At 36.7% G+C, this 13,370-nt stretch overlaps 1 protein-coding gene across 4 annotated transcripts in view; it reads right to left on the bottom strand.

The window, feature by feature from the left end:
• Positions 1-13,370, bottom strand: part of sdt (MAGUK p55 family member stardust) — a 135,020-nt gene that overhangs the window by 65,725 nt on the left and 55,925 nt on the right. For 3 of the 4 annotated variants that reach the window (XM_028319709.1, XM_028319710.1, XM_028319712.1), the window contains 2 exons: positions 6,805-6,920; positions 3,714-4,381 (listed from right to left, as the gene is read on the bottom strand). In XM_028319709.1, the coding sequence (XP_028175510.1) occupies positions 3,714-4,381; positions 6,805-6,920 (784 nt within the window). The remainder of the gene's footprint in view (positions 1-3,713; positions 4,382-6,804; positions 6,921-13,370) is intronic. The other variant, XM_028319711.1, reaches the window with a different exon arrangement.

The following is a 13,370-nucleotide window of genomic DNA, read 5'->3' as shown; positions in this document are numbered from 1 at the left end:
AGCCGGGGTGCAGCGATGGCGATCAGACGTAAATTCATAGATCGCCATCGCTGCACGCTGGCTGATTGCGTGTGATCGCGTCGGTTTGACCAAACCTTTATTAGACCCTTAAGTTGAAAAAGTCTTGGTTGGTCAGTGAAGTGTATTGTGCCAGATGGATTTGACAATCTTGTAGGCAAAGATATTTATCCAGACTATTTCAGATATTTACTAACAATGTAACCGAGGCGTTGGATTTGTTTGAGACCGGAGAGGCTTGTACATAATTGACTCTATATCGTGCCTATGAAATAACAAAAATATTTTAAGTTCCTTGTGACACTAATGATTGTTTAATTGCAAAACGTTATATAATTTTGTGTTATCTTCTTACAAGATTATCAAATCTTACTGGCTAGGTTAACTTCCATATATTGTTTAGGTACTTCCTTTTTCAAACAAATAGTCTTGGTGGCCTTAGTAAGCACCAAGCAGGTAGATAGTTTATGGAAAATCTTTCTCTAGGTAATGACAATAAGTGACTTTTAGAATAAAAGATAAATTGGACAGACTTCCAGTTGAAGAGGTAAATCCTAAACAATAATTTTATAAACTTATCTTACAAGTCAAATCATGAAACACACGACCATTGCGATTTGTAAGACTTGGACTCCCCTCGATAGGCAATAACAACTTTTCAATAAGTTTAAGTTTAAACGTGGTATAATGCTAATAAATAATTTTATTATGAAAACTTTTCAGCAACACTGAAAAAACACTGGTGTTACACCAAAGGTTCTAGTTGCATTGCATAATTAAAACGAGGTACCGTACATCTGCGGTAGATGGCGCTGTATTCATATTTTAAGTTTGAGCGCAGCTATACAAAACGTAATTCACTATCGTTGGGTTATTCTTGTGTTTCAAAAGAATGAAACCTTGTGAGTTATAAAAAGTTACATAAAAATCAGATATAATAATATAATAGATCATTGTATAATAATGATTAGGATACGCAACAGATGCATCTTTGCGATACAATATTACAACCTCGTCTGATGCATAACCCAATCAATATAATCTACACTCGACATCAAATAAATCGCACCTCCCGCGACAAGCACTTTCCAACGTACTATGCATCCCCACTTCCTACCAATATTGGCACCATTTAAAAGCCTAGTTCTAAGCTTAATTTCATTAAAGGAAAGGTTTTTACCCCAAAAATGTGTCTTTAGAAGGATCTAGAGTCACTTCTTCAAAAAATAGGTAGTTACGCTTGAGCCAATTTGTATGGCTATAAAACTGTTAAGTTGGGATTAATCGCTATCCATCTTTGCGATTTATTTGATGTTGAGTGTATAATGTATTTTAGTAAATCACTTAAATTCCTATGTTAAATTATCTGACTTAGACAAATAAACACAGTAAAATATCCTTACATAACTTTAAACATTCAAACATGCTTTATTCCCCATTGATTTAAGCCCCAGTTAAAATTTCAGGAATGTAAAAATAACTGTATGATTAGGAAAGTAATTTTTGTATTATGTTTTATTTATTTGACCTATTAAAGGTTCCTTTGACATTAAAAATGTCCTAATACATATTTACAAGGTAGTTGTTTTTGCGTTCCTGAAAAATGCTTATTTCATGAATACAATTTCTTAAGTAAAACGTGGTATTTTCACAGGTATTATCCTGGTATTATCCTTTAAATATGTATACTATAAAATTATCATGCACGCTTAAGATAAATATATAGATCAAGGCTGAAAATGAAGCTTATAGTAAGAACCTGTAAGAAAAGATTTTAGTGACGATTTCAATGAAAACCAGACGGTTTTTATACAAATATAGGACCGAAAAGCAACCGGTAGATGTACCTACATTAATTAAAACTTCAAGATTTCAAACTCAATAAGTAGCGTATTTTAATTCCTCGTGTAGATTTTTAATTTTCAGTTTCATCAAACACTTTTATATTTTTCTGTCATTAAATTAAATTAGAAATAATAATATTGTATTAATATGTATCTTAATTTACTACATTTACGACTTGCTCGGCCAAATAGACAAACCCACTCATGTCCAAAGAGAAAGGGATACAAAGATAATACGAAGAATATCTTTATCCGCACTATAACTGAATAATAATCCGGTTACGCGAAAATAATGTATCCGGGGCATAAGTAGAAACAAATCAGAATAAATGGCTGCGGTTTTGGCAAGTCTGTGCAAAGATATAAGCACCAATAAAGCCGTATTGGCTAACAGGCTGAAATGCTTTATTTGCGGTAATCGCTATCATGATAGATAGAGTCCTATCTGACAAAAAATTTAAAAATTATACAGGGTGTTGATTTCAATCCTCGTCACATTTAGGGAGTTGATTAAGTAGCTTATTCTGATCACGAATCAGTAGAAAAAAAGACTTCGAAAAAAATTTAAAACGAATTTTAACTTTAGTTAGTCAAAGAAAAATAGTAAATACCTATTTACACTACCTACTTTACGTGGCTTTCTTCAGTAGGCTATCCGACATGATAAGCGAGCGATCTGCGTAGCTCAATGGGTGCCGCAGTGTAAACGTAGGTATTGCATATTGCGAGCCACATTACTGGATTTTATGGGGTTTGTAAGGAGTTTACTTTTAGATAGTTTCCGTATTTGCCGAAAAAAGAATAGAAGAAAAATAACTTATCCAATTAGTTGAACTTCTTCTTAATATTCTATTTTTTTTTTTGGAATCGCGGACAGAGCGTTCAGTGCATTAAGCATGATTTTGATGAGTGATTGATGTCATGTCGAAATTGCATAATGATTAGATGATAGTGAATAATGATTATGTCGTTGGATCTACACAGTGACATTAGGATGAATTAAAAGTTTATCTAAGTAGTACAAGGTTATCAGGTGATAATTAGTTAGCTAACATATTATTGATAATATGTTTAACGTTATCAAACATCAAGTAATAAGTAGCATTATAAAATGAATGTAGTAATGTTTTTTGACAACAAAATCGTGTTTACAATAATGATTTTTTAAGTATTAAGTAGGTACGTTGTAAGTATTGACATTAGGATGAATTAAAAGTTTATCTAAGTAGTACAAGGTTATCAGGTGATAATTAGTTAGCTAACATATTATTGATAATATGTTTAACGTTATCAAACATCAAGTAATAAGTAGCATTATAAAATGAATGTAGTAATGTTTTTTGACAACAAAATCGTGTTTACAATAATGATTTTTTAAGTATTAAGTAGGTACGTTGTAAGTATAGATGATAAATATAGATGATATCACTTAAAAATACCCAAAATTGAGTTAAAACCTAACAGCCCGTTAGTACCAAAATGCTTAACCATGTTAGTAGGTAATCATAGTATCCATCATAATAAAATATGTACCTACAACTAACTAAAATTACCTATCTAAAATGTCACACTAATAATCTAGCTAGCAAAATACGAGTATATTTCAGTTTGCCTATGAAAGCTTTTCAGCGTAACATATACCTAGGTACACAGTAATCGTCTAGCTAAATTACTGTGACTAAAAGAATTCTTAAATTTACCTTCACCTGTTAGTCAGAAGCTGCCCATGATTACCTCAAGTTAAAAACCAAGTCCTACGAAGCAACCCTAAGGAGTTCTCTAAGCCTAGAGACCAACAAACGATGCGCCCGGATGCAATGAGTCCATGCGTAGCATTTGAGTGCCCATTACCTGAAACGCGACGCTCTTTCTGTCCACGGTACCGGGGTATTTGGGGGTAGTTTTCACTATTTGAACGAAGGTGTCCGGCACGTCCACGGCGACCTCCCGGCCGAGGAGCACCGGCGTGGTGTCGAAGCCAGGAGGCAGCTTGTACGACGCGTACACCGCCTCTCGGATCAGCACCGAGTCCGTCCTCGCGGAGTACGTCACACCCTCCCTGCAGTCTAGCAAAGAATCCTCCCCATTAGAAATGAGAAGCTGGATCTTGTGATCGCTCAAGTTGTGCGTCGCATTTGACGCCACCGACTCCGATCTCTCCGACATCATGTCACCACACTTGGCCGTCTCAGACGATCCCTTACTCTTCTTGCTCCCGAAACTCGTTCCCGACCCATCCGAGCTCTGCGGCAGCGACAACAACTCTATGGTGCTGTTATTCTTGAAGCTGCCCGAGCCGTCTGAACTTGGGCCGGATATATCAATGGTGCTCTGAAGGACGGTACTCTGCTTGCTGCCGAAACTTGTGCCCGATCCTCCGGAGGACAGGAGGAGCGGTTCGTCGTCCCTGGAGGCCCGGAGGCGTACCTGCGGAGGACGGGGTGGTGGGTAGCGGGGTGGTGTTTTGTTCCTCGCGATGAAACTGTCCGGCACGTCCACCGCCATCTCGCGGTGGGGACCTGGAACCAGAGAGAAAGAACCAGTTAACAACTAGCTAATAGACAAACTATCGAAGGTTTCATAATGTTCCTCTTATAAAGCGATTGTCCATAAAACGTTCGAGAAAGCAATCCCGTTTGGGTAAGGATTTGAAGTCAATTACGGAAGGGGCTACATGTTTAGCCCCGGGAAAATTAATAACCGTGGAGTAATTCCCGTCAAAGCGCAAATGACCCGCGCAAATTGTCCGTAACCGCGCGCCCCACTTGCTTATCAACCAATTAGGTGAAACACAACGCCGGACGGCCGACGATATCGCCCCGTCATATTTTTAGATTTAACAATTTTAACGCCCGCCTGTTGAATGAATTAAGATTAATTTGCGGGAAAATCAGGAAAATTCCGTTAACTCTTCATGTCAGATCTACATTACATCCCGCAAAATTATTACAATACCTACCTATTTATTACTTGGTAATGTTTTTATTTATTCATCTTAAAATTAGGTAAATTAATTTAAGTTTTAACCAGATTTTGAATTTAATTCGGCTCTGTAGATATTTGGAGGATGTATCCAATATCTTATCTCTAGGTTTTATTTTTATAAAAATATGTAGGGTTAATCGTTGATGATATTAGTATCATAATATGTAATAGACTAATAGTTCTTAATATCTTATAAATTGCGGTATTTCCTAACTCAAGTTTTAATTTACTTTTAGAACCCTTAAACATGACACAGAAAATATGATAAGTAAGTAGTAACTACATACTTTTAAATCAAAATCGAATTAATCGATGTGTGCTCAAATCAACACACATTTCGGGTGACATGAGTCGCATTGCAATGTGTCGAGCGATTCGTGATAAATCTTCGGGCTCATCCATCAATCTGTAGTTCAATTGACCGGCAGATATTAAAATGAAGGTAGAGGGCTGCTGTATCGGCGGACTTATCCAGAAATTATGGATCGAATGGCTTCTGACCACTGACGTACTCCAGTGAATGGTGTTTGATTTGTCCAAGTCATCCCAATATTTGCGAAAAGGATAAAAGTCATAAAAGTAATTTATTTTCTGCAAATAAGCTTTTAAAAAGCACTTTTACATTAATTAGTTTACTTATTATGACTCAAATTGTTTATAGGATTAAAATATAAATAGAATATTACACACGCTGCAGAAAAAAGCTTATGAATCTAATTGTGTACGATGATGTATAAAAACAAAATCGTTGAACAAAAGCATACTTTTAACTCTTCCTGTTTTGGCTCATTGTTCTTTGGAAGGTCATCAAAGTTATGTAGACACGCAAAAAATCATTTTGCTGTCAGATTGGGATGTTATTGTTACGTTAGTTAATTAATATTACGTACCACTGACACAGTATAGTTTAATGAAAACATTTTATTAGCGCGTTTGTTATTAAAAAGTAAGCGGTTAATTAATGAAACTTTTTTTTATTAAGTTTAATTTCTTTTATAATGATTGGGAGACTCGCTATCAAAAGTTCTTGACTTGGGTAAGTAAAACCTGCTGTGATATCTTGATTATGTTGATGTAGTATTTAACCTGACGTGCCTTCGTTCGCACATAAATATTAAGGTCTAATTATAGGTAACTCTTAAAAACTAATAAATTAAGTTCTATCTCCCATCTCAACGAGATTGGAACAGCCGGTAGTTAATTAAAATCTCTTCTTATTAACATATAATAATACACAGCCAATTGTTTCTTCAGCTAATTCAATCAGTGACGATATTGGCGTGCGTTCACGTCATAATTTTTTGCGACGTGCGTGCACTGATTCCACGATACTGAATCTGATTACCTTACTGCGAATTCATTTTTAAAGCGTGTCAGTGCTCAATTATTCGAGTGCTCGTTACATAAATCGATTCAATGACAAATGATCGCGTTTGGGCAACATTCGATTGTTATTTCAATTAATGCATTCATGAAATACTGATACTGTGACTTTGTGTGCCATGCATTTTTTTTTATTTAATTTTAATATGTGGTAAATCCTTGGGGGGAGGCCTTTGTCCAGCAGTGGACGTCTTTCGGCTGAAACGAACGAACGAAATCATATAGGAGTTTTTCTCTGTTTCTTTACAATTTTACTATTTTACCCAATTTAATTATTGCGCGCAACAGTGCTTTTGAAAGCCTAATTGCAAAAAAATATTACGTTACACCTTTTTATAAACAAAAAGTCGAAACATTAATACCTAAGTATTTCATCTTAGGCTGGGTTAAGTGAAGCAGCAAATCGAACGCACAGCGTTGAATAGAAATCTATGATTGGTTTATTTGTCACCCTGTGCGTCCACGCGGTAATGTTTGTGGATACGGGCTTCAGTCACTCTAACCCCCTATGCTCTGGCCGGTCAGCCTGACAGAGTTCCAAAAAAAAGTAAAAATATTCAAAATCAGAACTCACCGGTGTCGGAAGACAAGGAGAGCATCGTGAGCATTTCTCTGTCGTCATCCGGCGGCGGCCGCTTCTCCTCGTCCGCGCCGAGCACCACGATGCTGGAACCCGACCGTCTTCGCGGCCTGGAAACGAGGGGAAATAAAATAAGTTTAGAATGGGGCACAGATTAAAAAGTGGAGATTGGGCTGTAAAGGATTTTGCCTTTGCTTTGTTCTTATGATGAAAAGTTACAGAAAGCATTGGCAAAAAATTACACAAGAAATTCTGAAGATTCAACAGTAAGCCTTTGCATAATTGTACAAAAAATTCACGAAAAAAACGTGAATTAATTTTTGTTCTTGCTTGCTCATTATAATAAACCTTTCCTAATTATTCTAAAATCTCATGCAACTTTTTCGCGTAGTGGCACTACCGCGAAAGGCAAGAAAACATTTTTGAATTTGATTTTTTTAAACGCAAAAACGCTTATCGCATATTTAGGGCGTATGCCATAATGCCTAGTGTTTTGGTGTCGATTGAATGTCTAAGAAAAGCCATCCAAAAGTATTAATTACTAAATATTACCCTACTCTATACTGTAATGAAGAGTAAAATCTGCAGATACCTATTATCGACAAAAAACACTTCATCTTGTGACGCCTCACAATTTTATGCAACCTGCACACGAGATCAATGACCTCATTGACTTATGAAAATGAATTCTGCACGTTCGATTTTTAAATAACCTTGTTGCTACGTTACGTTGAGCAACAAATGACAAAAAACTGGCCACTTGTAATTTCATTCTTAACGCAAAGGAAACATCCCGTCCCGCCGACGCGGTAACCGGCGCGTACCGACGCGTAAAGTCACGCACACGCGCGCATCTACTTTATGTAACGGCTCCCTATGAATTATTTTTGCTAACGGTGTAATATGAGAATATTATGAAAGTTATTTATGGCCACGAAAATACAAAAATACAAAATAGTAAACTAGTGTAGAGAAGAGTTACGTTTCTTCGTAGAAAGCGAGAATAATACAATACTTGTATTGTGTATTTCATAATGTAACATTGTAATTTACGTTAGCACTTCTTCTGTAACACAAGATATTTTTGAATTCGTGGAAAGTGATGATTCAGCCGAAGTAGAAATCAAGGATTTATAAATTAGCTTTTCTTTTTGCCTCTTTCCCTTGAAATAATTTACTGGCATTTTTCGCATCAACAGGAAAATTCTTGAGTAAGGTCAGTTACACCATGAATACACCTTACAAAGCTGGTAGTAAGTTATTAACAAATGCTGAATTGCACCACTTAACTTTAATGATGACTATAACGGTAACCGGTGTTTTTGTATGGATTTTGACAGATTTTTGACGTTTGTCAAAGTTAAAGTATGATAGTGCCGTGCAACCCAGCCTTAGTGTGACTACAAATTGGCCTCGCCTTCAGATGTTCGCGATTAGATTGCGCTCCTAGCGGCGAGCTCAAAGCTGCACTCCAGCACTAATTAGTACTACGTGGACACTACACGAGTGGGTATAGGTATACCTATAGGAACTTCTTAAAGGTGCTGCCAAACCAACGCGATCACACGCGCTCAGCCGGCGTGCAGCAATGGCGACCAGACTAAAATGCATTGATCGCCATCGCTGCACGCCGGCTGATCGCGTGTGATCGCGTTGGTTTTGCCAAACCTTAAGAGCCTATACCTAGGTAAAGCAGTAGTAAGTATTAGTTTTTTGAGGAAGGCAGTTGGTACCGACACTGAGAACCTCTCTACATGTAGCAGGCTCTGATGTATAATTGCTTAAAGTTACATACATATTTTTTCTTGGTCTTTTTCTTTTACATGAAATTAATGTTCAGGGGCGTATAGTGCATTTATGAAGGCAATCTACCTAGCAGGCATGTCATTTTGAAGTAAAGATGTGAAGTGGTTAGTTTCCAGAAGAGGTGGTTACACTGTAGCTCTACCTATCCCCATCTTTTTTATTGAGCTGTGCCCTGCGGTGTTACTTGTAGCAAAACGTAGCATATGTGTTAATCCAGGGTGTCAGCTTACTCCATACCAAATTTTATTAAAATCGCTCCAGCCGTTTAGACGTGAAGAAGTAACAAACATACACACACACTCACAAACTTTCACCTTTATAATATTAGTGTGATACAATGTAGTGAAATGGTGATGTAGTTATTAGATAACTCAGTCCTTGTTTGAGTTTGAGTGGTAACACTATTCGTAGTTAGGACTGAACTTACCAACGCTATGTCTGTTGTGTAAAAGTTCTTGTTAGTGTACCTAATATGGAAGTAGGCTGTACTAATAGGCACTTGATGTACCTAAGTACCCTACTAAATACTGGCAGTTTAGTACACGCATGAGACGCTTAAACACTTCTCTAATACTGCCTTAGACATAGAATTAAAGTACCCAATGGTATACCTAACTCTCACTATTTAAGGCCCACTAACCAGAGGTTTAATAATAGGGTCCCGTTGGCACCCTTTTACCTTATTCCCTAAAATTACGTTAAATGTAACAGAAGAAATGAAGAGTCGCTTGAAACTCTACGGTACTATTGTCGGTATCATAAAAATAAGCGCATGTTTTACCTTAAAAGCAATTTAAATTATACACGGAAGAGTTATCAGCGATGACTATAATTTAAAACCTTCATTACGATCCTCCAAAAATAGCGCTCAATGACAATAGTTCAATTGTCGAAAGTCGTTAGCGGCAATCACAGCCTTAATGGGGGTAGTCTACGTTATTATCAAACAAAGCGTGCGATTGTTCCGGCTAATCCGGCCCGGGCCGGGAAAACGCCGGGTATAAAACGCACGTCTGGATTTGGCCGGGTGAATCAGGAGCAGAAGCGGGTACATGGTGAATAGACCTTTGTACCCGATTACTGCTTCTTCTGCTACGCGAGTGAGACAAGAACAAACCTATGAAAATACACCTGAAGTCGATATTCATTTTAAGTTCATCCTAAAAATTAATAATCTACAAACCCAGTCAATTCTTCTTGTATAATTGCTTTTCTAACTACCTGGCAAGCTAGTTGCTTTCTATAGTCTTTTTCACCTAAGATGATTCGTATGACGTTTCGAGTTTGAAAGTTATAGAGATGTCACATAACTAAACCATAGCGATTTATCTATCGATTTTTTTCTAAGAGTTAGTGAAACCTACTTTTAGAGAAATATTTCGTGTTCAAAAAAACGATTCCTAAAAAGTTCTGGTTCTATTTCTTTAAATTAAAAACTATTAATTTATTTTCAATGCGTTTATTAAAGTCAACAATCGAAAAATATAGTTGATTTTTGAGATGTTTTTAATAACTAAGTAATCACTACAATCGATTAATGAACCGCGGAAATAATCGATTTTGTTATACAACAAATACCCCAGCACTAAATCTATTCCGTTTCACACATTGCGTACATTAAATAAAAAATATTTTTACATCGTATTTAATTAAAATATAATCAATAGACTCAGATTTTACTATTATATATTTCAAGACAAGTAGTTATTTTTTTTTTATTATATTTCTAATGAAATACAAATATTTTTTCAAAAATATTCTGCATATGTAGTATGCGTAATATGGATAACCTTAAAGTGTCATACGGATCATCTTAGCTGAAAAAGACTATAGAAGGGTTTGAAATAATATGGTGTAAGCAATTCACAATCGGCAACATCAGTAAGGCTGAGTTGCACCACCAAATTTTAACGGTAACTTTAACGATAATCGGTATTTTTTGTATGGAGTTAGACAGATTTTTGACGTTTGTCACAGTTAAAGTAAGATGGTGCAACCCAGCCTAATGCCCGTTTTCACCATCAATCCCTAATCTTTAAGTGACCTCTATGGTAACACATAACAAGAATTTTGTTTTCAAAGGGGTCACTTAAAATTTTGGGATTGATGGTGAAAACAAGTATAAGTCTCGTTAAATAACATATCAATAGTCGACCTTATATTATTGTATCCTGTGTTGCCTATTTAATCAATTTGCAAAAGAGAATAAGCCTATAACTTGTACCAAAATAGGGCACAATATTCCCAATTTGAGTGGGGCACATAAAATAAAACCCAGACTAGTGTGACCACGCTTCACTGCTTTCAAGCATAACGGTTTATTAACTCGCTGACTTATGGTATTGGGACAAGGCTAGGGCCTGGATTTAATGGAAGTTTAAGATTTGTGTTTATATCTAAGTAGTTCATAAAGTCAAGTAATCATACTTTATGAACTACTTAGTTTATAGTGACGAATTTCTGTAAAATATACCAATCCAAGATGAGTGGATCATTGTATACAACGTTTGCAATTTGTACTGTCTTGAAGCGGTAATTGTATGTTCTTTAAATTTATTTTAGAAACATTTGCTGTTTTTCTACCTGCCTAGTTACGTAGTTAGTTACCTACATTTATTCATTGGAAATAGATATACCTACGTGCAACAGGTTTCAAAATTCCGGCCAGATGACTTTAATTTGAACCTAATTCATTTTTTTAAAGATAATTAGTTATTTGTTTTTGCAAAAATTACTAATAGTCCCGTTAGCCCCCGTACTAAGCTAAATAATAATGCTTGTGTCACGAACGGGTGAGTCCACCGCAATGTCAAGCGGCGGCGGGGATCGAACCCGCGGACTCCCCGAATCACGAGTCAGCCAGTCCGACCCTTCACCTGTGCGGCTATCTTGGCTTCGAAGGGAAGGCATTTTGAGTTTAAATAAACCAGAGTTTAAAGATTTTCTTTAATCAGCTAACATTCGAATTCCTGGAGACCCTACCGATTCAGGATGACTGGATCAACCGCTCAGAGGCTAATGCAGCGATGGGACACTCCGCGTTACAACGTTATACTTTGCCCTAGCCGACCATTCCACTTTATGCTGCCCAAAAAGGTATTGTCTGCTTTGCAAATTACTTCTAGCTGACTGTAGCAAATATTTGAAACTAAACCATAGGGTACAGTTGGTACCTACTCAGTGACTAATAGCATCTAAGTCAGGTAATTTAAACTCTCTGAACACATTAGTACTGCCAATCCATAGGAATTTCTTTAGTTAGGCAGGTCGCTTCTGCGTTCTAACTAATACATTTTTAATTTGGTACTAAATATTTTATATGTTTTTTTTTCACTCACTTTAATCAATGCTGCATTTGGAATTATTGTAGATAAAAATGTTTATCTATAGCAGTAATATCAGAAAGTTATAAGAGTCTACATCCAACAAAATCAAATGATACGTAATTATGTAATTAATTACTTGCTGGTAACAACCTCAAAAAAGCAACACAAATGACTTTTTTATAAGTTTAAAATGTTTTCAATGGACATTTTTGAAAATTATAGTACCACCATTATCATTTTCCAGGTCTACGCAACAAACATAAACATTGGCTATTCCATTAAAATACCGTGTCCCATAAACATAGTGAAATTATCGTGTGGCGGATAACAGTTATTCGGTCGGTGCATTGCACTGGTCTACTGATCTAGGGATTTGTCCGTAGATTTGTGGTCGTAGAGTACATTTGGCTTTGCAGCCGATAATGCAATCCATTATTTGGATTTGAAATGGCTTTATCACATAATAGTAAGCACCTAAAGTTATGTAAAAGTCTGTCAAAGAAGTCTTAACGCGCGTCATCCATTCGTAAAGTTTTCTTACCACAATCGTTCGTTCCTTCGCTTCAGCCGAAAGACGTCCACTGCTGGACAAAGGCCACCCCCAAGGATACTCCACGATACGACCAACGATATTACCACAATAAACTCGTTATAAGATTTTTCACATCTTTTAATTGAGATTTTTTTCTCTTTTTCGTAAATATCAAGTAGGTAGGTACCTAAGTAAAATAGTGTATAATGGTCCTGTCCAAGCAAATGTATTATAAGGTATAAGATTCCATACTAAGATAACTCTTCTCCGCTTTCGTTTTAGATACTATCCCCTGCCTCCAAGAGCCCTGTAAATGGGGGTTAAACATACTACTACATGTTCGACGCCACATATATAATTATATCAATCCATACCATGATAAAATGCATCACCCCGCTCCGCTACTGCTTGAGTCAGACACCGCCTTTAAGAGCCCTATGAATGGGCGTCATAATACTACCTCTTCAACGTCACATATGATAAAATTATATCAATCCATACCATGATAAAATGCGTCACCCCGCTCCGCTACTGCTTGTGTCAGACACCGTCCTGCCTCTAAGAGCCCTATGAATGGGCGTCATAATACTACCTGTTCGACGGCAGGTGTGACGCGGGTCCATTGTGCCCTGACCCATATAAGAACCTTTCTTCGCTGCCTGGACACGCGGCGTGCTTCGGTTTAGTTTATCACGTAGACGTAGTTACGAGGCGGTTTGAACTACTTTATTGTAAATGGTTTCTCCATTAAACGAATAAGGGCCGTATTAAAAACTCTACTCAAACTCAAGCATCCTGATTGGTAGAATGTTAGTATACATTGGGACCAAACACAGGTTTGAATCTTTTGAGTTTCACCTAAGGTTTAGTAGGTGCATACTCGCATTTTGAGAAAA

Source organism: Ostrinia furnacalis, unplaced genomic scaffold, assembly GCF_004193835.3.
Source record: "Ostrinia furnacalis isolate ACB-3 unplaced genomic scaffold, ASM419383v2 OfSCF7316, whole genome shotgun sequence".
Classification (NCBI taxonomy): Eukaryota; Metazoa; Arthropoda; class Insecta; order Lepidoptera; family Crambidae; genus Ostrinia; species Ostrinia furnacalis.
The sequence above is the reverse complement of the archived record's forward strand: the minus strand, read 5'-3'. Positions and strand labels throughout refer to the sequence as shown.